This window comes from Catharus ustulatus, chromosome 15, assembly GCF_009819885.2.
Source record: "Catharus ustulatus isolate bCatUst1 chromosome 15, bCatUst1.pri.v2, whole genome shotgun sequence".
Lineage (NCBI taxonomy): Eukaryota > Metazoa > Chordata > Aves > Passeriformes > Turdidae > Catharus > Catharus ustulatus.
The window spans coordinates 16,785,314-16,811,173 of record NC_046235.1 but is presented as its reverse complement, the minus strand read 5'-3'; the positions used below and the strand labels follow the sequence as shown (position 1 = coordinate 16,811,173).

The 25,860-nt window shown below is 46.4% G+C and overlaps 1 protein-coding gene across 2 annotated transcripts in view; it reads left to right on the top strand.

Moving 5' to 3' along the window:
* Positions 1 to 21,149: 21,149 nt before the first annotated feature.
* CPEB4 (cytoplasmic polyadenylation element binding protein 4) overlaps positions 21,150 to 25,860 on the top strand; it is a 38,672-nt gene continuing 33,961 nt past the window's right edge. For both annotated transcript variants that reach the window (XM_033072815.2, XM_033072814.2), the window contains exon 1: positions 21,150 to 23,880. In XM_033072815.2, the coding sequence (XP_032928706.1) occupies positions 22,759 to 23,880 (1,122 nt within the window). In that variant the 5' untranslated portion in view covers positions 21,150 to 22,758. The remainder of the gene's footprint in view (positions 23,881 to 25,860) is intronic.

Genomic DNA, 25,860 nt, shown 5'->3' with positions numbered 1-25,860 from the left:
GATTGCACCATCCCAGTCCTGCACCAGCTGGGCCAGGATTTAGATGTGCCCCCTTCTCCTAAATTCCCACAACAAAGAGGAAATAGGAGCACCCAGGGTATGGGATTTCTCTGGATTATTCATTAATAAAGGTTTTCTGGCCAGGAGTAAGGGAAGCAGAGCATGGCTTCTCCATGGGACTTTGCAGGAGGAAAGAAGGTGATGGCTCTGCTACAAATGGACTGGTTTAGCCAGCTTTTGATTGTTTTGGATACACTCAGGGATGCTGCAATGACTCAGACAAAATTGCTGCTTTGTCTGAGAGACACGTTTACTTCTCAGGGTAATGAGTTGATCTCCTCTCTGATTAGATTTCTCTGCAGTGCTCCTTACCAGTGGGTGTTGGCAGCCATGGGAGTGGTGGAAGTTTTAACTCAAAGTAGAGAGCAGAGAGGAACCTGCTCTGCAAAGGGAGATTATAAAAAATAAATTAAAAAAAAAAAGCATTAATTGCAGCATAAGCTGATCATACATAACAGCCACCTCTCCCCACCTTGGCTCAGCTTCCCCAGCTCGAAGCAGCCTGATCTCTGTGAGCCCTGGAGATCAGCAGGAAGCAGAGGTGATTTGATTTACAGCCCTACCAACACTTCCTTCAGCTGGCAGAGTATGGCCTGGCTTCCAGACTTCCCTGTGAAGGTGGGCTGGGGGCTGAGCAGGGAAGGGGCTCAGGAATGGCTCAGACTGAAGCACATCCAACCCTGTGGAGCTCATCCCCAGCTCCAGCTGCTGGGGAATGTCACTGCTGCATGCTCATCTTCAATATTATGATTCATTACAGAGCACGGGAGAACTTTGTTTCAGGCAAACATGACATAAGAGTGCAGCTGGCTGAATAATAGCAGTGACATTTTCTACAGCAATTAATTAGAACTGAAATTCCAGTCGGATCTGCCCCTCTTCAAAGGCCTTCTCCAGGCATTCCCACACAGCCACGGGTGGAAACACTGAGCTCACGTAGGCAAGGGCTTGCAGAGGAACAAACTTTGTGTGGGGAGCTTTGCACAGAGGGAAAACTCCCCAGCAGTTTGATTTCTCACATTACAGAGCAGGAATGAATTCCAGCCCATACCTGGATGGCAAATAATGACAATTAGAGGGTGAAAAGTAAATAGCTTGTGAAATGATTTTGAATAATAGACAAAAGCAGAGGTTGTTTAAAAAGGAGGGAGGAAAGGGATTCTCCTGCCCAGGTCTGTCCCAGCCATGTGTGACAGGCCACGGGGTGCTTGGTGCTTCCAAGGCTTCCCTCTCCCTCTCCACATTCTTCCTCAAAGTCCTCCCAGCCCAGCAGTGCACTGAGCACCTCAGCAGTGGTTTGGCAGCTGCCATGTAGATAGCAAGGCTTCTTTCCATGTGATCTTTGCAGGGAGTGGATAAGATGCTTTGTCTCCAGCCCAGTTGTTCCCTCTTGCAAGAAAATGAAATTTGGAAGGACAAGATTTTCCAAAACACCATTTTGGCTTAATTTTGAAATGTCCAGACCATTTCATTTGACATTTCAAACACATTTTTTTCTCTATTTTTTTTTGTTTTGTTTTTTAATCCTTGTTTTGATTCAGGCTGACTCTTCATTTAAAAATGTTCTGGAGTTTGGTTATTACAAAGTCCAGCAGGAAACATTTTTTTGCCCAGTGCCAAGCTGCCTCTTTATAACTTCTAAAATATCAAATAAAATTACTCATTGGTGTTTACAGAATTGTCAGCCATCTGAAAACTCCCAAGCTCCTCTCCCTGATTTGTTTGGTTGGGAAGTGCTGATGCCCCACAGTTCAATGGAACCTCCTTCATTCCCAAGGCACATTGGGCTCTGTTTATTACAATAATAATATTCAGTGATTTGATCCAGGACATGTCCAGCATTGTGGCTCTTCACTTTTCAAGCCACACCATTAAAGGTTGGAGGAATTCTCACTTTCCTGCAGCTTTTCCTCAGCTGCTGTCCCAGAGCTGAGTCCTGGCTGGGAGAGGCTGAGTGCCAGCCTGTCAGATGGAAAAGGTTTCCAATAATTCTCCAGAGGGGTTTTCTGGGAGCTGGCACTATTGGTACTCTCATTTCAGTCTCTATCTGGTACATGACAATCCCAAATCCTATTGCTGGCTTCTCTGCACCAGCAGAAATTGCCTCTTCAGCATTTCAGAATACACCTAGTGAGTTCTAGCTTTGGAAAAGAAAACAAGTTTTATCAGGGTTTGTTTTTTTTTATTTTTAATTTTTATTTATCAGAGATGATCCCTCCCTCTCACAAAATGCATCCAAGTCAGGATGTTCCCCAAGCTCACCCTGCTGGGGCTGCCTGTGTGAGCCCAGCATGGAGAGCTGTGCCTTCAGCTGGGGGAATGTTCCTCATGGTAGGAAAAATGTTTTCCTGCCTCTCCCCCTCTCTCTGCACGTTCTCCCTGAGCACTGACAAACCCAACACCAGCGAGCTGTGGGTGAGCACAGGGGATGTGTTTGTTCTCCTGCAGGGGAACAAATCACAGATTAATCAGGCTTCTGCTCCTTTCATTGCCCAAGGAAACCTGCAAACCTTAAATAGCATTTGTGGTCTTGTTCTTTACATTCTGGAGGGGATTTTTACAAATTGCTGAGCGCTTTGCTTTGGTGGGCAGGTTGGTTCATGTTGCAGCATTACTGGCTAGTGCTGTTGGGGCACAGGATCAATAGCATTTTCCACTGGGAATGTGCTCCCCTCCTTCTTCTCCAGTCCCCTCCAGCCTTTTTGACTTTGTGCATTCTGGCTTCAAGGCAAGCAGTTCTCTTTGCTTTGGGAAGCAGCATCTTCTCCCACATAAAAAATCAGTTGAGCTTGGGATTTTCAGTGCAGCCTAAAACGTGTAGGTGCCCAAACCCCCAAATTAGGTTAATCTAAATCCCAAAGCAGCTCTGAAACATCTCTGTTGATGTTCCTTTTATCACTATCAAAAGCAGAATAAGTTGAGGATGACTTTGGTGCCTGATTTAATGCCCAGAATATGTCAGTTCTTTGTTTTTTATGAATTTCAGTGGATAGATGGATGCCTCAGCAGCAAGTGGGCTCACCACTGAGCAGGGCTCAGACCTACTCTGGTGTTTGGGCAGCAGTGTGAGAATTTGGGGGCACTGAAGTTGATGTGAAAAAGAAACAAAGCTGGTGGAGAGCAGAGCCAGTGACCTGCATCTCTTTGGCAGATGGCACAAAAGGGGCACAGACCCGAGTGGGTCAGACCTTGCCAGGCTGGGGCACAGCAGGGCACGATGCAGAGGTGCAAAGCAGCAGCAGAGCTTTCAGGCAAGGACTAAAGCATGAAAGCCACGTGGGCAGGGCCAGAGGCAGGTGGGGATGAGCTCTGCTTTCCCTGGCAGGAGTGTTTTGACAGCTGTGGAGCTGGGAGCTGGCAGAGCAGGTGGAGCTCAGGGCTGGGCAGGAGCTCGGGGCAGGGGTACTGAGCCAGCCCCTGCCACCAGCAGATCTGTGTTTCACTGCCCAAATCCTCCTCTGCAACCCCCTCTCCTCAGCCTGCATCCCCCAGCTGCTTTTCCATCAGCATTGCATGCAAAATGCAGGGAGGGGAGGGCGTCAGCAGTGGGAGGCTGTGGAGCAACAGCAGGAGCGCTCGGGGTGGCTTTGAATTTTGAACAGGTAATTCCAGTGGCACAAAGGAGGGGTTTGCTACAGGCAAGCCACGAGGCACTTTGTGTTTGGGTTACTCCTGGCAGTGTGGGAATAGAGGAAAGGCTGAATTTGAACATATGGCAGGAGAAATGACGCAGAATCAACGTCATGGTGAGTCAAAGACTGAGCCAAGGAGGTTGAGAAGGGACATCAGTGCCTTCTGCAAGATAAAAACACCAGGAGAGAAGGTTTAGGGGAAGGATTGAGCACATCCTTGGATTCTTGGCCTCTGAGGACAGTTGTCCTGTGCTGTGACTGTTACCTGAAGTGAGCCCTGGCCTGTCTTAGGGTAGGAGTTACCTGTATTGAGGTGGGTGAAACAAATAAAAGACAGAGACAAACCCAGAACCTCCCCACTGAGCATCTCCTAATGCAGTCACTCACAAAACACTGAGTGAAGAGCTCAGAAAGTTATTCCCAGAGGCAGAACTCCTCAGGGGACTGTCACAACACACTCACAAATTCACTACAGGTAATAACAGGTGAGGAATGCACAGAATAAAGCTTCTTCTAAAGGCAGCTGAGAAAAGCTGAGTTGTTTCAATGTGGATCTGCAGCTTTTTCACTCAAATCAGCAAAGCCAACAACAGGGGCTGAATCAGGACCATCCTGTTTGGAAAGCTGGGCCCTGGGAATGGGAACAGGAACAGGTACTAAGCAAAGTGGAAATCATTACACTCCAGGCTTGCATGTGCATGGTTTAAAAGAAGGCATTCAGGTCAGTCTCCACCCAGGAGGGATCCAAGCACACTCTGTACTGGGAAGGGAAAAGTCTGAGCCAGCTATGTAATCATTCTCCACCTTATCATTGCCCCAACATGACTAATGAGCCAGGGACAGACTGCAGGGAATGAGGAACATGGAAGCAGCAGCAAAAACAAAGTAGGTGTTTGCAACACCTCTTGTTCTGAACAAGTGCACTGAAATCATTGCCATGCAGCAATCCTTCCTGCAAAGCAGGAGAAATGACCCTAAATCAGCTGTTTGGGGGATTTTTTAACTTGTCCCCCAAAATTAGCAGTTTTTCTTTTCCCATTGTGGGGGTGTGAGGTGAGAATGGATGAGTTGTTACTCTACACCTCAACTTTTATCTGATCCTCTTTTCTCCAGCCTTCACTTCAAACCCTTGCAGCAGACCCCAGAAGTGGAAATGAGCTCAGTCTGACAACAGGAGCTGCTGGCTCTGTGCATCAGGTGCTGAGCACTGCTGTGGCCCTGCTGCTCAGGGCTTTGAAGGCAGCTCTGAGCAGGCAGGGCTGGCAGCCCCTGCAGGGCAGGGCTGTGCTGTGCCTGCCACTGCTGCTCATCTTTCTTTTCAAGTGCTGGATCCCACAGGTCAGGGGGGGAGATCCTCATCTCCAGTTATTTATAAAGTGTCTTTTGACAGAGCTGTGAGTGAGGGAGGACTTGGCTGTACTGTCAGTGACCAGAGGTGTACAAAAAGCCCTGGCTTTCAGGAGCACTAAATTAACTGCGAAATAAATAAATAAAATGAAGAGCTCGCTCTCGTTATTGTGCTGCAGGCATCATTTATTAGATGCTGCTGTGCTGTGGAGTCCTTATCTCTCCCTCCAGATAGTGTAAATCAGAACTCCTGTTGCTGCCACCCCGAGAGCGTTCTCATCTGTCAGAGATTTAGCTGCCCTTTTCTCCTGTGTTTTCCTGGAGAGTGATTTTTTATTTTCACTTTAACCCTCGGCGCTCTCATCATTCATGGCTCACACTCTCAGCAAATAAAGGGCTGGGGAGGGATGCTCCAAGGTCTTTTGTTGCTGTTGATGAACGTTTCTCTCTGTCCTCAGTGAGAGCATCTCTGTCACAGGCAGATGCTTCAGCCTCACTAAAAATGTGCTGCTTTATGCAGGGTAACCCACAGGTTTCTCCCTCTCTTCCCAACCCAGCTGCAGCCATCGAGTTCCCCCCTCCCTGCACTGTGCCTTTCAATATCATTCCTTTAATGGGCTTAATGATTTTTCCACTCCTGAAACATGAATCAAATATACAAATGACTCTCGAAGGCACTGGGAAAAAGCTGTGGTTTCATTGAACTCTCAGTGAGAATCAGCAGCACCTCAGCCAGAGGCAGGAGGAGCAGATCCCGTGTCAGGGCTGATCCATCTCACCCAGGCAGCACATTTGGTGATTCATCACTGTTTACCACGTTTAAACACATTTTCCATTCATCCTGATGATTTACTGTGGCAATGGAGCTAAAAAATCTGCTTTAAATGAGTGGCTCTCAGACTAGCTGGACTCTAGGAGAGGTGTCAACTCTTCACAGGGCTGAGGGATTTTGTGCAAAATTATAGAGCAGGGAGGGGCTTTATGTGATAACTCTGCTTTTGGTGATATTATTGAAATACTTGTGGGTGTGCTCACTTTTATGGCCTTTCTCATGTCACTCTTGCCAGTGTGTGTCTTGAATTTATTAAAACTTGTCTTTCTCCAATCTTGCCTCCTTTTGCCATCATGCTCATAACATTCATAACTTAGCTGTAAATAAGAAAACAATTGGGTTTAAGGAAAAAAGGCAGTGCCTTCTCTCTCATGAGACTGTATAGAAAATATTTGGGTAAAAACCCTCAGATTTGGACTGCAGCAAAGAAGTTTGTGCCTTCCTTTCAGCAAAGGTCCTGAGGAAAAACCAATTTGCTGGAGGTATTTTCACCCATTTTAATGTCTGTGAAACAGAGATGTCCTCAGGTTCTACTGGCCAACCAGAAGGATAAGAAGGCACTTTCTGAGGAACTCAAATTAGATATTAGGGTAATGTGTTGACAAACTGAGTGGTGATTGATACATTCAAAAGTGTAAATTGCTGATGTGTTTTTGGTGAGCAGGGACTATGGAAGATTAGGTTGTGCCTGGCTCTCTTGGGAGTGTTCTGAGAGCTAAACCAGGTTTGTTTGTATACTCTGTAAATTTATTTACATACACCTGTGGCTTTAATGATGACAGAAATATATATTGTGTGTGTGTGCTCCATACATTCTGGACTGAGATACTCAGCTCCAATGTTAATGCAAATAAATAGTGCCAAACCCCCTGTTTTTCATGCTTGAATCTTTCAGAGACAGATTCAAGTAGTTGATTTGTGCCCAGAAAAATACTGCTCTCAGGAAATGGAGGGTCACCAAATCCAATTCCTTTCCATGGTGATTTCGATCCAGCTGTATTTAACTCCCAAAATTGCTTAAAAATCCAAAACAAAGCAACCCATGATGGGAGCAGAACTTTAGAAAGCAGCTCTGAAGCCTCCCAGCAAGAACTGCTGCATGCTCTGCAGGTTTGTGCTCCAGTTTCCAGCACAGGTAACACAATCCAGCACCAATCCCAACACCCAGTGCTGCAATTCCCAGCCCGGTTGCTGGGGCTCGGCAGGGTTTGACTGTTGCAACACATTTTGCACAAAGAGCAAGAGTTTGGCTCCAAGATCTACAGAGCCTTGGATGAATTTCAGCCCACAGCCTACAGGAGTAGGGCAAGCCTCAGGAAAGCTGCCAGGATGAAGTCAAGGTTGCACAAGAAGTGGGTTTTTGCTGGCCCAGCAGGTCAAAGGTAACACCTCTACTGTCCTGAAGAACCATTTCCCAGGATCCCAAACCCTCAGTTTGGTATTTGGGGTGCCAGCACATGACCTGGGGACACTTGAATTACTTTGCTGCAGATTTATTGGGTGAACTGTGTCCAAGTCAATTGGGTCAAGGTAGTAAAAGATGTTTAGAGGCTTGAGTGCAGTTGATACCAAGACAGATTAAATTCCCAGTTCCTGTTTAGGTGCTCACCTAATCTCCCTCCACTGCAGCTTGTCAGATGTGTCCTGCTGCATTTCCTTGCTCGTTTTTCATAGGGTGCCAGGGATAAAAGCCTGAGAGGCACCTGCTGCAGGGGTAAACAGCCATTTAGAAGATGTGTGTACAAAAATAGGTCTGACAGGTCGAAATTGATACAGCAGGAGATGATAAAACCACAGGTCAAATTGGGCTGGCCTGGAACAGATGGGGATGTGGCTGCTTTTCCTTCCTAGTGTTGTACTGTAGAATATGTCTGGGTGGTTTTTCTTGCTGTTTTTTTTTTCTTTCTTTCTTTTAAGCTGATGCTTTAAATGCTGTGATTAAAAGATAATTGTCAGAATGAAGATTAATTACATGCAGTACACTTGGCCCAGGAATGGTGAGAACTTGGAAAACATCTCAGAGACTTGCCTTTGGAATAGAGAGTGTTCAAAAAGCACCAGGACACCAACCCCAAGGATGATGCAAGTGCCCTTCAAGAAAGGACCTGCCTCCAAAATATAAAATTGTGTTGACACTGAAGCTTAGCAAAGGGGGTTGCAAACCTATCAGCATGGTCTGGGATTAACTGGCAGTCAGGGTGTCCTGCTGCCACCTCGTTAAATTTACTGATAATTGTTGATTTCCCTGTGTTTTGGAATTAGCTGTATTCTGAAAAGGTGGATAAAAGTGAGGAATGAATCAGATGCAAGAAGTCAGCAGAGTCAGCTGTTGGTAACATAACCTGGAAACACAATCCAGCTCAGAAATGGCCCCAAGGATATAGATAGCAGCTTTCATCTCCCTCAGATATAGGCCAGAGCAGCAAAGTTCAGATCTAGTTTTGGATCGCTGAACTAGTTCAGTAACATCCAGCAGGAACCTGACCCCAGCAGATTCCACGGCTGTCCTGGGAGGTTTTTGGATCTGCCTCCCTTGCACCTCCATCAGACCATGTTTCACCCATAGCAAGAGTAAAACTGAGCCCAGATCTCCCATCCACAGAACAGGAAAACCACAGAGAACATCTCCTGCCTTTTCAGGAGGTGGAGTTTAGTCTGCAGCAATGGGAAACTCAGTTCTGCTGCTGAGACATTTCATTATTGCATTTCTGTTTATTGCTAGAGGCTTTGGGGACATCAGTATGTTGTGGGTTATGTACAAACACAGGGAAGGAGTGGTCTGGAGAAAGCAGAGGGGAGAGAAGGGTTACAATGAGCTAAAAGGTCCTCCAAGGTAGAGAAGCCACCATGGGATGTAGGATGATTTGTGAAATTCCAAACTAGGACTTCCTCATGGTTGTTTTGTTGTTGTTGTTTGTTTTGGGGTTTTTTTGTCCTCTCCCTTTGTGGCACATTTGTTTTTTCAGAATTTCAATTGTAAGCTTCTCATTTCCCCCCTCACCCTGCCTTTCTCTTATTTACATCCCAGAGATTCTGTGCTTCTCTGAGGGCTGACGTGCCCTGGCTTAAACTGGAGCTGCCCTGAGGATGATTTTATATTTAGTAGCTCCTTATGAGCTGCTCTCATTTGAAGCATCCCAGACTGCCTGGTACAATATTTACTGCAGAAATCTCTCTTGCCTCTCCTGATTGCAGTCTAATGATAAGGCTGAGCTTGAGAAGGGGCCAGGGCCTTACCCAAAGTGTGCCAGGGTAGCAGAGCCTTGCAGGGCACAGCTCCTTCCCCTTTATGCCTTCAGAGTAACCCACAGGATCCATGGTAAGGGATGAAATTCTGTCCCACAAAAACTGCTGCCAGGAGAGCACAGCTCTCAGCTTCTATCACTCAGATTGTACATGCAGGAGAGGCCTGACCAGGTGTAACCTCTGATATTTTCCTCTCATATGCTGATATTTTTCTGCATTTATTACAGGTTGGCCTTTTTTAGAGTGGTGTGTTGATTTAAAGGGCTTAAGAGAAAGATGTGCTCTGCAGCAGTGGTACAAACACAAAATCACCTGGCTTCTCCCATCCTTGGGGTGCCAGTTTTTAACAGGGAGCTTTCAGGAATCTGTGTCTCAGTTTTACACAAAGCTCCTGGCTGAAGTATCCAGGTGCTCTGATCTGACTCTTGCCAAATCCTGGTGATAGTGATGGCATGAAGCTCCTACCCTGCAGCTTTCCTCTTTCCAGTGGAAAAATCAGCTCTGCAGTCTCACAGGACTGTGCAAGACCCTCAGCTCTCCCTCCAGAGATGCCCCTGGGCTCCAGGCTGCTCAGACTGGCCAGTCCTTTCTAAAACAGTCCCAGTTTTGAGCCTGTGGTGTTTTTAAGCCTGCGAGCGTGTTGGGGGAGGCGATGCATCACATGCAGCACTGCCTGGGCTCTGACATCTGGAGAGAAGGAGCAGCACAGCATTGCCTCTGTGGAGAGCTGCCCTTCCTGGAGCACTGAGGTGCTAACACAGCCTGGCCTCTCCTGCTTGTGCTCCTGGAAAAGCTGCTCCATTATCAATAAAGTTTGCACCGACAGCACCAAAAGCCAACGAGGCTCTTGCTGGCCTTTAGCAATTTCTTACTCAGCAGATCTTTCCCTTCCAGCTCAGCAGAGCACTGCAGGCACATCAGCTGAAATACAATCTCCATGCTGGAAAGACAGGCTGGCAGCCTAGGGAAGGACACAGGGCTGGCACCCCGGGCACTGAGCTGTGCACAGAGCGAGCTGCCATCGTGCTCTTGGCACTGCCAGCTCCTCTTTCCTGCTGAGAACGTTTGGTCCTTGTTCATTGTTCACAGCTGCTCTTGGCTTCCTCCTCCCCCACTCACCACATCTGCTGGAAAGGAGGATTTCCCAATAAAGGTGAAGAGAAGGGACTGGTACTCATGTTCCAGATCGAAATCAATTTAACCAGCACTGCTCCAGCCAGGAAATGTGCTGCTGTTTTCTGCTGACAGACAGTGCAGGGAGGAGCATTAACCCCCACTGCCCATTGCAGGAGGTTTAATATTCCAAAAGACCTTTTCTCATTAAAGAGAAAGCTTTAAGCCTAAAAGTCTCTTTCACATCTCAGACTGTCTTGGGTTTGTCCCTGTGAATGTGCACCAAGTGAGAAGCAGAGTGAAGTTTTGGAGGACCCTCGAGTCTGAGCCAGAGTTGAATTGTCACCTGAAATAAATGTATATGAGGAGTTTCTTTTTTAGCTTGTATTGTTCATAGGCATTTCTGAGTGTCCTGGTGGCTGCCATTCACCCAATTAATGGGATCACTGGCTGCCTGTGACATAATGATTGAGGCTCGTTAGAAAATGGGAGAGACTCTTGTATCAGCACATCTGAATGTCAGGCAGGGCTTCCCAGCCCTTTCAGAAAGGTGAGACATGAAACTTCCCAGAAATTCCAGGTGGTGCTGCAAAATCCAAACAGCACACCAGGGTCACACCTAGGGAAAGATCTCCCTGGCTGTGGGTTTTCTCTTCAGCATTCCCATTTTGTCTGAGGTCTCTGCAGCCTCAGGAGCTGCAGGCACTCAAAGCACCTGCATGGTTCTCAAACCCCCTGAGGTGACAGCCAGGGGTCCCTGGGTGTTTTAGGAAGCTGTTTGGGGTGCACAGGTGAGGTTCCAGTTCCGCAGTTGCTGCTCTGTTGGAGGTGGATGCAAACACTGGGTTGCCAGCGCTGCTGCGTCACTGATACAAACAATTTTCATCAGGGCACGAGCCCGGATGAAACCACCATGGCAACCAATTTTAAATAGAAACAATAGCCCAGCTCCTTCACTGAAATAAAGGCACAGGACACAGGGATCTGCTTCCATGTTCCTACAGCAGACAACGCCATTTTTTGAGCATTGATATTTTCTGGGTTTTTATTGCATCTTTCAGAGCATCTCAACGAGCTGTTTGTAAATTCTGTGCAATAAAAACGGATGGAATGAAGCCATCTCTGTGGGGCCAGCAGCAGCCACAGAGCAGCATGGTGGCTAAAGCAAGTTCTTGCCAACTCCTTTATCTTCCCAGTTCCAGGATCTCCAAGTCCCATGCAGAGAAGTCAGTCCAGTTTTTCCCTTGAAGATCTGCAAAAAATAAACAACAAATCATTAATACTGAGAAGATGAAATGCTGAATCATGCCCTTCACTCTTTAGAACCTGTGTTCCACTGAGTCTAATTATTTCACACTTGCTTCCTAAATCTTTGAGCAGTCTCTCCCAAGAATATTCACGATGAAGGCTGGAAAAGGAAAAGTTCTGATGAGCAGTCTAACTTGGGGACAATGGTTCTGGTCAAACTCCTTGGAAATTAATGTTGGCTTATCTCATAAGAATGGGGTTTGATTTGGCCCAAACAACCTCAAGCAAACTTGGAAATCACAGTGAGGGCAGTAGAGTCAACGTGCAGCTGAATGAGTGAAGAGAAACTGCCAGGAAATGTCGAACATATTTTTAAGCATTTAAACCAGTGTCTTTTGAGTATCTGAAATGAGGTGAAAATACATGAAAATCCAACCAGATCCCTCTCTTTCCCTTATTGCAGCCAAAACACCCGAACAGAGTCAGTGGGTGTAGAAATAGGAAACTACATTTTGCGTTTTAAAAAATCAAAATAAAAAGGCCTGACCTACAGAACATTCTGGAAGGGCACATATCGAGTGCTCTTAATCTAAGAAGGAACTTCAGCGCTCTGGCATTGTTCTCCCCTGTGCCATTCTTATCTGACACCTGGTATCAGTTGCCAGAAACGCTGTGGGTTTATTCTGTACTTTGTATTCTAATACAAATGGAGCTGAATAGTTGTCATAGTCCTCTGGGCAGGGCTCCTTGTTGCTGCAGAGTTTAATATTGAGGTTGGCAGCACGAGGGTGGCTGATGTAATCCATTCCATTACCGATATTTACGGCACACCACGTTACAATACAAAGGTTTGGAGACTGGGAAGATGTGACAAGCCAAAAAAGCCAAGCCATTCAAACCTGAGGCTGGCTCTGCAGGGGTCCATTCCCCTCACTGAAATGTCTTTTAATGCCTCCAGGAGCGTTTGTGATGCAAAATTCAGGCATAAAGAACCGATGGCAAAGTCCCTGTTGCACACCCCACATCTGACCTTAGCATGAGGCAGTGACTCAGGATCACCAGCAAGTGCTGTCCAAAGTCACTCCTGGGTTTCACCATTCTTTGGCCAAACATCACAAGCCTTGGTGTATTGTAACACAGGGGGAAGGGGCAGCACAGAGGAGGGTTTGTTCCTCTTTCCAGCAAATTCCTTCTATTCCTGCAGCAGCCCAGGAGCTGATACAGTGATCTGTGAGTTATTATGAGTCAGAAATTCAAGTGCTGCTTATTTGTGCTGTCAAAGTCCAGGATATTTCCTTCTATTTCTTATTTACCTTCTCATCAAACCTGCAGCTTCTCCCCGAGGGGCAGAGCAGGGGCAGCTCCGATTTCTGCTCCCTGTGACAGGGACAGGACACAGGGAAGGGCTGGAGCTGGGTCAGGGTGGATTTTGGGAAAGGTTCTTCCCCCAGAGGGTGCTGGGCACTGCCCAGGCTCCCCAGGGAATGCCAGAGCTCCAGGAGCTCCCAGGGATGCCCAGGCTGGGATTTTGGGGCTGTGCAGGGCCAGGAGCTGCACTGGGTGATCCTTGTGAATCCCTTCCAGCTCAGGATATTCTGTGCTACCACAAAACCTCCTCAAGCAGCTCTCTCAGGTTTCAGGCTGGGAGCTGAGTGACTCTCCACGTGTTTAAGAGCCCATTTCTGTCCTAGAGCTCTCCTGGAGGATCTGCAGCACCTCTGTTGCACAATCAGCAATTTTGTTGGTCTTAATGGAGCTGCTTCTTGTGGAAGACACTGGGAAGGCTTCACGAGGAACTGAGTAATTTCTATTCCAGGCCACGGAGGAGAGAACACAGCCCACCCTGCCTGGTGCTTGTGATCTGCTGTGAAAATAACTCTGCTGCTGTGGTGGGAATGCAGTGTGGTGTTTCCCACACACATGGGCCCAACCCAAGGGCTTTTTTCCCCAAATTTCTTGAAGTCCAAAAGAGGTTGGAACCAAAGTGCTTCCCTGAACAGTCTAATTTTGTGTTTTAGTTGCCATGGAAGTGGTAAAATTGACTTTATCAAACAAATGCTCTTTGCCATAGCATTCAATCATTTTCTTGCCTTTTGTAATGGCTTCCTTGTGCTGTTGGTAAAAATAATGTTGCTTTTCCAGTATGTCATGTAAAGTGATTTCAGCTGTGTTTTTTCCACTCCTGACCTCTGCAATGCTTGCATTTCAGACAGTTTTATACATTTATTGATTACATGAGGTACTGTTCTAATTTCTACGAAGCAAGAACATAGCCCTTAAATCATCCAGACTCTGAAATGTTTTAATTTCCTCAAGTAAATAGAGCATATTTTGCCAGGAATCTAAAATGTATGATACATGGATTTGCTTCCACTCGCACACAGGTCTTGTATAACTCCCTTCACTTCAGTGAAATTACTCCTGATTAGCATTGAGAAACAGGTCCAGAATATGGGGAGGGGAGTGGGTTAATGCCATTTTTTCTGACACTGAGTGCTCTAAAAGCACTCTGAGACTGTAAACCATTACCATTTCTCAGTAAGTGCCCTCTGAGAGGACTGGAGAGGATTGAGGAGTTTTTAACCAGTAAGCCACCTCAGTTCCTTCACAAAAGAGCAGAGATTTGGCCTTTTCCACCTCGTGGCTGTCTGGTGGTTATGTGGAGTTGGAAAACTGGTGCTATCACTGAGACCTCAACTGCTGACATTGGGTTAATTCCCTTCCTGGCAACCTGAAAGCACAGGTCTGGTCATCTTCCCAGGCTTTCCAAGTTTTCCTGTCAACCAGGAAGGGAAGAGTTTTCCAGAAGTGCTCTACAGAGGTGGATTATTTGCCTCCTGTCGTGTCTCAGCGCCTCAACACCAAGGCTGTTCTTCACCAACAACGCCGTCAAACTCCCACACCTCGATGACTGCTCCAAGTTCTGAGCACTCCCAAAATAGGGCTGGATTTTCACAGTGATAATTGAGAGCCATAACTTTCCATCAGAGAGGCTCTGTAGGTGGGAGCAGCAGCACAGACAGCAGTATCAACACAGTGGAGGCTTTTTATCAGGATGTTATCTAATTTTATGGCAGTATTTATCCCCTAATCCTATCAAGGTACAGCCTTTCTTCAAGGGATGCCTCCTGTGCGTTTTTTGTCTCCTGACCCATCTTTGCCCTGTGTGAGAAAAATCCTATGGAGAGATTTAAAAAAAAAAAGATTTTATGATGGTCATAAGCCTTGGTTCAGGAAAATGTTCATATTCAGGAAGGGGTTTAAGCTTTATGAACATTGTTGAATAGTGCTGGCTTCAGTGAACTGATGACTAGAAAAAAATGTTCATGCAGGGTTTTGTTTTCCTTCAAAAGAACTTCCACTACTCAGGAAACCCACTCATTAGCTCACTTCTAATGCAAATATCAGAATATTTAAATGCAAGTTAATAGCAGAGCGATATTCTCAGCCACTGGAAAAAATAATTGTTCTTCTTTTGGGGCTACGTGGCCAGAAAAGCTGAATCAAAGAGCATTTATGGGTCACATCCTTATCTGGTGCTCTGCCACCTCCCTCAAACAGTGCCAGAGCAGCACTGTAGCAGTTGCTGTTGAGATCAGAATCTGCATATAGATATTGTGTCTCTCAAGTTCTAAAAGTACTGTTACATTTGAAGTCAAAGAGAAAAGAGAGAACAAATAACACAATTTACTGCTGCAGATTATTTTTATGCCTGTGTGCTCCACTTAAGAGAATACTCTGTAAATGACTTATTATCAAGAAAAGTTATTTGTTTGCACTAATCAAGCCTTAAACTTGGAGGCATAATACGGAACTAATTATTTTTAACTAACTAATCAACATGTTTCATTCATAAGTTGGGATTTATCAATATAGCACATGAAAGGAGAGAACATATTATTATTTCAATTTAGATAATATGCAAAAAGCAGTGTGTTTGTAATGACCTGCTTTCACTGAATATAATCAAGCTCCAAAGCTCTATTACAGGCTGGAAATAGCAGCAGCTTACTTTAATGAGATTTCTGGCTCTGGGCCCCAGCTGTTCTACGCAAGGCTCTCCCTTTGCTCTATGACCTACCAATATGTGCTGTCACCAGTAATGAGACAGGACCTATTTCCTAACATGGGGAAAAATTGGAAAGCATGAGTTCATTCTATTCTGAGGGAACACACCCTGTTCCCCCTGCAAGGAGGGGAACACTGAATGTGCAGCATCCCCCTCTTCCCTCAGAAATGTGACACAAAACCCATCAGGTACGGAACTCTGAGGGAAAACTGGAATTCTCACCTGAACTGGCTCCCTCAGCACACCAATATTCATTAAACTCATCCAGAATATCTGTCCCCTTCAAGGGCCCCAGCAAAGGACTTCCCATTACCTGCAAGGCACTGGAAGGGGAACAGAGGCAGTCATGGGCTCTGAATCTCCTGGATTTTGTGGAATTACGCTCATCTCAGGGCCGCGCTGGGAATGTGCCAGGAGCCAAAGTGCTGCACTTAATTTGCCTAAAATGGAGCAGATTACCACTGCTCTCCTGTTTAATAATGGAGATGCAGCCTGGAGACTACAGATTCCAGCAAGCAATGCTCCAAAAGGAGCCAGGAGATCCTGGGCTGGAGGTACTGGGGCTCCCAGGTGGAAAACAAGGCCAGCCTCAATTTGGTCTCTCAGAATTGGACTCCTGATATTGTTCTTTTTGGTTTTATTATTATTATTATATTCCAGACTAGGCAGAAATTCTGCTCTAGAAAATGTTTGATTAGCTACCAACCATTTGAGGGGGAAGGGAGGGTTGTGCTATTTTTATTCTTAAGCTGTCACTTGGGTTCATTAACACTTTGCACGTGAATCTGGGGTTTTTAGGACAAGAAGCCTGTGGTTTTTTCCCCTGAATAACATTGTTAAGTATTTCAGGAATCTAAAATCCACAAACTATTTCTGTGCCCTGAATATAAACCTCTTTGGAAAAAGCCAACGAACACTTTAGTCAGAAAATTGGAAGGCGTGCGCTTAATGCACTTTGAAATTAAATGATTTGATGCTTTTCAATTTGTCTTTTTGCCCTTCCCAAATACCCAAAGGCACTAGCCCACTTTGTAAATGAGCAGGCTATGAAATCTTACTTTGAGAAATGAAGGTGTCACCGAGTTGCAGTAAAAATTACACCCAGCACCAGCGTACTTTGCAGGCCCTGACTAATCGGCCCCTGACACAGCCTCACATTCCTCCTTTATTAAGAGGAATTAAATAAGCAGTTATTTATTTGAGAAGTAGGGAAAAAAACTTCCAAACCCCAAGAGATTGAGAGGCTTAGTCTCCATGGGATAAACAGCTTCTTTCCCATGGAGTTCAGCAGATGGCCATCGCTTTCCAGGTGCCTCTGGTGGTGTCCTGGACACGCTGGCCTGGCTCGTCCCCTGGCTGCTTCTTTGCTTCTATAATTTCACAAATAAGATTACAAAGAGAGTTTTCAAATTTCAAACTCTGTGCCTGTGTGGATTTTTTGTTTTGGCCAGCTCAAGGAAGCGTTACCTTTAAATGAAAGAAGAAAAACGCATTTGCAAAGGTCACATCGACAGATTTTGAAGTGCAGTGGTAAGAACACCACAGCCTGTGCAACACTACCTATTTCCTCTTCTCAATTATTTATGTATTTATTGTATTTTACATGAGCCATGGAAGCTAGAGGCATTTTTGCAGTGTCAGGTCATTCTAAAGTATATGCCATACAAAGAATAGGGCTAGAAAATAGTTGTATGTAATACTGTTCATTAATATTACATAATTACCGCACACAAAATAGTTCTCTGGGCAGTGATAAGGATTTTTTTCATAAAGACTAAAGACTCCAAGGCAGTGTGTTCCATTAAAGGGTTGCTTAACATAAGAGGGTATATCAATATATAGTACCTTCCCCCAGCTGCAGCAAAATGACGAAGCCAGCTTAGTCAAATGAAGCCATTAGCATGTATAATGTGCTTTACACAAGAGTTTAAAGGTTTATAAAATCATACTTTGATATTGCAATGGCCAAGCTGAGATAGGATCTAGCAAACAGCAGTTGCAGCTGCATCAGCACAAAAATGAACTGTTGGGTTTTCTCTGCAGTCTAGAGAACATTTTCTGCAGTCTTTGGAAATTGCTCTGGAATTAAAAAGTTTCTGTATGTGTAGGCTAATATTAGCTACTGACAGCTTGCCTGGGGTTTTTAGCTCAGCCTTCCTGGAGCAATTGTTTAGGATAAAATGTTGATGCAGCTTTTCAGGTCTGTTGGCTGCTTTTATTACCATTGAATGTGAGCAAGTCCTGTGTCTTCTATGATACACCAGACCTAAAGGAATGTGGATGAACATCTGAGTGACTAACAACCCCATAAATGATCCCTTTGAATTTTAATACATCCCACTGCACCCTTCCTAAAATCCCTGTGCTGTAAGTAGAGGGTTAATCTTGACTTTAAATTTGATTCACCAAACTGTGTTAATATGCTGTTGGGAGTACAAGACACAGCAGCAATGTTTGGTATAAAAGTGGAGATTTGAACATCCTAATAGATCTTTTGACATTCAAGAAAACATCAGTTACAGCTGATAATTTTGCCTTTAGAAAAGAGATTCTTCTCCTCTTTCTGCTCCTTTTCTTCTAACGCAGAAGATGACTGAAATGAGACTTGAATTCTCTGTTTCCCCACCAACAGTGGGAAATAGCTGCAGCAATCTGATGTTTCTGCAGCGTGAGCAGTGTCAGTGTTTGACGTTCGCGTGTTGAGTCACCGAGGGCTCACCTTTCCCTCCGGATGACACCGTGACAGCTGCAACCAGCAGATGCCTGAGAGCTGGCAGTGCTTTGATTTAAAAAGGAGAGGGTTGCTGGCAAGGCATTTTCACAAGGAGTTCCTTCTCAGCTCTGCAAGTCCTTTCACTTCTTCGCTCAATGGGACCTTGATTTGATAACACTGGGAGCGTATCACAAATGGCACATCTGCTCTGCCAGGATGAGCTGTGTACTGAGCTGCAGGGCTGCTTCCTGGGGATCCCACTTGCTTTCAGGTTCAGTTTATCTGTCAGCTCATCCTGCTAAATTATCGTTAGAAATTCTACCTCTTGTGAGGCAAGTTTTGAGCACACCTGACAAAAGGGAAGATGTTTCCCTTTGCTGTGTCTCACTGGGTGTGGGGTGCTGAAAGGACAAGCAAACCCCAGAGCTCAGGGTTGTTCTGACTGAGCAAAAACAAGCACAGGATTCCTCCACACCAGCTCAGCCACGCTCAGTTTTTCCTGTGACCTGAGTCACGGTCAAGCACTTATAATGTGACACTCACAGCGAGACTGGCAGAATAAAAGCAGACTAAGAAATCTAATCCTCAGAGGAGAGCAATATGTTCCCACTTGTGGTTTAGTCTGGCACTGAAGAGGTTGTTAAGGGGTTTGTGATCCTGGAGATTGATGCTGGGGGGAGCCTGGGTAGAGCACAGAGCCTTTGGCAGTTGTCAGCTAAAGCTGCCTAATGATGGCAGCTGGAGTGGCCAGAGGAATCCTCCCCTCCAAGGAACCCAGAAGAGTTAAAGTGCTTCCAGAAATGAATCCATTAGATGGTGATGGTGATTAGCAAAAGGTACTGTGATGACTTAAAGCACTTCAAGTGTCATTTAGACTGAAACCTCTTTCAGGTGAGAAGTGTTGGATACAGCAGGACTGAGCTGCAGGGACCAATTTGGTGGCAGCAAATCTGGGCATGGATCTCACCACTGTGTGTGAGCAAATGCTACTGAGAGAACTCTCTCCTTTCCTACCCTTTTCAAAAGTCCTGAATATTTACTGTTGGGCTGGAGGTTTTCTAATCATTTGAATCTTATTTTTCAAATTTTGTCCAAATTTTAGGTCGTGGCATAAGCTATACCACAATCAGTGTGATAAAGGAGTTAATTTGACTCTACAGGGATTTGAGCTTTTGGCTTGAGTGATGTAAAAAACTGGATCAACCTGCTCTAGTGGAAGGTGTCCCTGTCATGGTAGGGGTTGGAAGTGGATGATCTTTAAGGTCTCTTCCAACACAAACCATTCTGTGATTGTGTGACACTGTCGTCCTTTGTATTTTTTGGGACTCTTTACATCATCCAGCCACCAAAGTGAGAATTTCCTCACAGGTGGTTAAACCCACTTATTTATAGACAATCCTGACTTTCTTCAAGTAATTTATTCTTCTTGGTAACTAATGCCTGCAGTCCCTGCATGTTGGTCAGGCATTTTTTCTCAAAGAGGTTGAACAAATAGCCACAGATCCTGCTGGGCAGCTGAACCAGCCCAGCACCGGCCGTTGAGGAACCTCCCATGGTTTCAGCAAACAACATTTGTCAGGCAAAGTGATTAAAGTCAGATTTTAGAAATTCTGCTCGTATCACTCCAGTCCATCTGCATCTACCCCAATGCATTGCAAGGGTGTGCCTGAAATTAAATTAAGGCCATCTAGTCAGTCTTTCCCAAACTACTCATGGAACAGCAATCTGCTGCTGGAGTCTGGACAGAAGTGCCTGAACTGGATGATGATGATGATAATAACATTATGACTAGAAAAATACAGAGGAAAATAATGCTCAGTATTAGATGGGCTCACATAAGTTGCAAGCAGTAAACAAAAGGGGAAATTATAACCCAGTAATTACATCTTCACAATGATGTTTTCACCGTATGTAAATGAGGCCGTTTTCACACAGAGAAACAAGGTGTCTGTGATTGCGAAGAAAGGAGTTTATTTAATAAAATTGTTGGGAAATACTTGGTTTGGTAAAATATCATACAAATTACAATCATGTGTCTGGGAAGGAGCCTTGGAGCAAGTAGAAGACAGCCCTCTACTAGAGAAAACTTTTGAGGAATGTCTCAGCATTTTAAACTTGATTTTTCTAATGGTGTACCTACATACAGTTATTTTAATGCCATTATATTTTGATATTAATTTCTGAAAAATATTTCCATTTACATGTTGGAATCTGTCAGTGTACAAAAACAGTGTCCATCCCCAAAACGAAGCAGCGCATAAACCAGATGTGTAGCAGTCAGGCTTTTTGATGCTCCTTAGGTTGCATGTGTGGAAGAAATTCTCGGCTCTGAGGGTGGCGAGGGCCTGGCACGGGGTGCCCAGAGAAGCTGTGGCTGCCCCATCCCTGCAGGTGTCCAAGATCAGGCTGGATGGGGCTTGGCGTAACCTGGGACAGCGGAAAGCATCCCTGCCACGGCAAGGGGTGCGATGAGAAGCAGTTTAATGAGTGTGCGGAGCGCGGCCGCGGTGTGTGACACCGGCACCGCCACTGACAGGTGACGCCCTGCCCTGCACAAACATGGCGGGCGCCGCGCTCCTCACTCCAAGATGGCGGCGCCGCCGGCATCCGCCTGACCTCCCGCCCACACCTAAGATGGCGGCGGCGCCGCGGGCGGTGCGCACGGCCCCGGGGTGGCCGCCCCGGCCGGGGAGTCCCTGCCCGCACCAAAGATGGCGGCGCGGCGCCGGGCGGAGCCGGAGCCGGTGCCGGGGGCGGGCCGGGGGCGCGGCCGCCGCCGCCCCGGAAGCGCCGCGCGGCCCCCGCCAGCTGGTTGTCATTTGGTGCGGCCGCTCGGTCCGGGCGGCACGGGCTGGGCAGCGGCCGCGCGGGGACCAGCGAGGCACCGGCTGCGGCGGCCGCCGGGGGGGTGGGGGGCGGGGAAGGCGGCAGAAAAAACACACGGAAAAAGACGCAAAACGAGGCGGCGGCAGCGGGGGGCTGCTCGCCGGGGACACGTCGCCGGCTTACCGAAAGCTGTCGATCGCCTCGTCCTTCCTGCTCCCCGCAGCATCGAGCCCGCGGAGACCCCCCCGGTGCGGCCGGTACATGAGGGGCACGGCCCGGCCGCAGCCCAGCCGAGCCGCCGCAGGGCAGGGAGCGCCCCGAGCCGCCGCCGGACCCCCGAGCGCTGCGCCCCGACACAGAGCCTGCCCCGACCCCGCCGGGCGACCCGGGAGAGCCGCTTAAACACCTTCCATGGGGGAGAGAGGAGCCCGGCCGGCCGCGCCTTCCCCTCCCTGCCGGAGGCTGCTGCGCTGCTGAGGTAAAACCCCTCCTGCCTTGCCCGGCTCGAGTGAGGGCGGGGGACGCGCGGGGCACCCACAGCCCGGCCCCGCTGGATGCCGAGCGCCTGAGGAGGGAGCGCGTTCCGGGGGCTCGCTGGGCTGAGGGAGCCGCGATTCCCGGGGAAGGAGGCGAGCCCCGCACCACAAAACACCCTCCCGGCAGCAGAGAGCGAGGAAAAAAAAACCTCCTTCCCCTTCCTCCTGCACAACTCGCTGTCCCCTCCCTTCCCTTTCCCGAGCGGTGAACGCTGATTTCTGAGATGAAAACCTTCCTCCTCGGACAGCCAGGACTCATATGAAGGACACGCAAATATTGGATCATAAATAAGAAGCGAGTCTGGCGAGCTCAGAAACCCAGCCCAGAAGGAGCAGCATCAAGAATCCACCCTTCTCCTGCACAACTCACTCCCCACCCAAGACACAAGAGAATACTGATTTCCTGAGATAAGATCTTACCCCTTTAAACAACCACACACGCGCACACACGGTGTATATTATTGCTAAATATAATAGGTTAAACCCAGCAGCACGGGATAAAGCCTCTTCTGCAACTCACTCCCCCATTTCACCCTTCTGAATGCTGAGATCCTGAGGTAAATTTTTCCCTTGTCCACAGCAAAGACTCTTTTTGAACAGGACACAAATATATATTAGATTATAGAGATGTATTAAATTATTCCAGATTTAAATCTATTTTTTGCTGCCAAGGGGTTGAGGGACCAGACGTCATTGTATTTTTTTTTTCTTCCCTCTTAACTCATTTATGGGCGAGTCAAGGCTGCTGAGGAGGAAAAAAACAGGATAGTTAGAATCTTTTTATCCTTATTTCCCAGAAGCTTATTCTCTCATTGCTGTGCATTTCCTTTAGAAAAAAAGGAAACCTCTTATTTTGTGAACCAAAGATTTATTTTTCCCTTCCTCCTGGCCAAAGGAAGGAAACGGACACAAATTGACACATTGAAATAGTTGAAGAGATCTATCTTTTGCAAAAAAAAAAAACATAAAATAAAAGCAAACATCTTTATCCAAATTGAAATAAATAGTGTGGAGGGAGACACTGGAACATCTAGTGAAAACCAGGATACTTGCTAATCTTGCCTCACAAGAGGACAAGCTAAACACTAAACATCAACTTGTTCTTACAGGGAGGATTCAAACCCTAAATATAATAAATGGGGGATTACGGGTTTGGAGTGTTAGTGCAAAACAACACTGGAAATAAGTCAGCTTTTCCAGTCAGATTTCATCCACATCTGCAGCCTCCACACCATCATCAAAATGCAACCCCCAGCCCTGCTGCTTTTATAAATAATAACACAGCTGCCAATGGCAGTAGTGCTGGGTCAGCTTGGCTCTTTCCTGCTCCAGCTGCCCATAATATTCAGGATGAGATTCTGGGGTCAGAAAAATCTAAAACTCAGCAACAGGAAAAGCAAGAGTCCCTAGAAAAACAGCAGCTTTCCCCTGGTCAAAGTCAGGAAGCAGGCATGCTCTCTGAACCCGAGAAAGCTAAAACTGAAGAAAACCAGGGTGATAATTCTTCAGAGAACGGCAGTGGAAAGGAGAAAATAAGAATAGAATCGCCGGTTTTAACAGGATTTGATTACCAAGAGGCTTCGGGGCTCGGTACTTCGACACAGCCCTTGACATCCACCGCATCTTCTCTGACTGGTTTTAGTAACTGGTCTGCAGCTATTGCTCCTTCTTCTTCTACAATAATCAATGAAGATGCAAGTTTTTTCCACCAGGGAGGGGTCCCTACTGCCTCAGCTAATAATGGTGCTCTGCTGTTTCAGAATTTCCCCCATCACGTCAGCCCTGGCTTTGGTGGTAGCTTTTCCCCCCAGATCGGACCCCTCTCTCAGCACCACCCTCATCACCCTCATTTCCAGCATCATCACAATCAGCATCAGCAACAGAGGAGGTCTCCTGCAAGTCCTCACCCGCCTCCATTCACCCACAGAAATGCTGCTTTTAATCAGTTGCCTCATTTGGCCAATAATCTTAACAAGCCACCTTCTCCGTGGAGCAGCTACCAAAGCCCATCGCCCACCCCGTCCTCCTGGAGTCCCGGTGGCGGCGGCTACGGCGGCTGGGGAGGCTCCCAGGGCCGCGACCACCGCCGGGGACTGAACGGAGGCATCACCCCCTTGAACTCCATCTCGCCCTTAAAGAAGAATTTTGCAAGTAATCATATCCAGCTGCAGAAGTATGCACGACCCAGCTCGGCCTTCGCTCCCAAATCCTGGATGGACGACAGTTTGAACAGAGCTGACAACATTTTTCCTTTTCAGGTGAGCGCACTCTGTTGTATCTGTAAGGAAAGGAAAAAAAAAAGCCTCCCCAAAGACTGTTAAAATGTTCTGGTTGTGGGATTTCTGTGCTTGCAACTGAAAAAAAACATATGGCTAACTCAAAATGTCATAGTGGGAAAGATCCTCCAAGCTGTGATTCATGGGGTTTGGTTTTTTTTTTTAACAGCGATGGTCATAAATATCTATTGCCCACCAGCCATCTGTATTGGCCACTTTGCTTCAGCTTAATACTGACACACAGCCAGAAATAGCCAATGAAGAAATTCACTGACAAGTATTTCAACAAAGAGGAAAAAGGGGGGAAAAAAGTGCCTGGTGGAGTATGAGAGATCTGAGGCCTTTTAAAGTATTCAACAATGCACCACATCTGAGGAAAAGTATGGAGTGGTTGTGTTTGGTTTTACAGTATCACATGGGCTTGCAGTGCAACATAATTTTTGTAGCATTTTGTGGGGGGAACTTTGCTTTTTACAAATAATGGTAATCATTGCAGTTTGCTCTCCTCAGGAATGGCAGCAACTTTTGGTTACAGGCCATTAAATCAGCACTAAAAATAGATGTGGATGAGATCAGTTGGTGGTCTCCTGTATTTTGCTGTGGCCTTCTCCTGGCAGGAGGCAGGTTGTCTGGCAGCTCAGCCTCTCCTTCTGGCCTGACTTGTTATGAATTTGAAAAGCACTGTATAATGTTGAACCTAATTTGCAGTAGGAATTAAACCAGAAGTCCCCTTCTTTTCATCTGACCACCAGTGAAACCCAGCTTTTATGTGTGTGTGCGCCTTTTGTAAACTCCTTTAGGGTGAATTAAAAGGCCCAAGAGTTCTTTTACATTTCCAGGGTTGTTTTTCAAGCTCTTCAAATGAGGGCAAAAGTAAAATTCTCAACGTGATTGCAGTATTTCTTGCCATGCTGCAAGAACCGGGGTGACCTACTTAAACACAATTTCAAAGGTACAAACTGTGCAATGTGCAATGATGTAAAGAAACAGAAATCCGTTGAACAGTGACTTTGTGGATTTGGGGGTAGTTGGGTTCTTTGCAAACTGCAGGTTTTTGGTGGTGTGCAGGCCCTGCTGACAGCACAGCAGCTGCTGGCAATAACTTTTCCTTTAGAGCTCTTTTTTCCTACTGCAGTGCTACCGACTGGTTCAGTATCAGGTAAAGCCCTTCCAAATTTAGACTGCAGAGCAATAATTGATTTTAATGTCAGGATTTGTAATGAATATAATGAAGCCTTGTCCAGCATACCCAATTTATCCAGTGAAACCATTAGAAAAAGGGACCCAGCTGGAGCTGGTCTTTTTTCAGCCTCACTGCAGCGAGCCTTGGCTCACGGTTTGATTCACTCTGTACCCTGACACGTAGCTGATGTTGAGAGTGACAGAATGAGATCAAGTGTGTCCTTGCTGCTGTGTGTAAGCCCCAAATATATACACAGGCAGAGCAATGGGCTTGGATTGGCATCAAGGAAATTTCAGGAAACTGGCAAAGTCAACCTTGACTTCTGGATGGTGTTCCAGACACGGAGCAGCAGACGCAGGTAGTTTGATCATGGGAAAGAAATCATTTTGGTGTAGCATGTTGGTGTCTGTTTACATAAACACCCTGATGAAGCTGTACATGTCAAGACCAAGTCTGACACTCCTTCATGCCAAGAAGAGGGAAGTGTGGAGGGAAGTGCTTTCCAGTCTGTTCCTATCACTTGTGTGAGGAGAAGGGCAGGGCAGCAGAGCAGGACTTCAGCACTGCAGCCCTACAAAGATGCTGATTAATTTTGAAGCCATCTTGGACAACCGCTTATTACAACTTTTTTTTTTTTTTTCTTTTTGTATAAAAATCTTTAGCTCCTTTGGTCACTTTAGCTGAGTGTTGAAAGCACAGTGAATTTTTGAATCACTGGAACCAAGTGATGTAAAATTTGACCTTTGATGTCTTCTTGTTTTTTTCTTGACTGTTCTGAT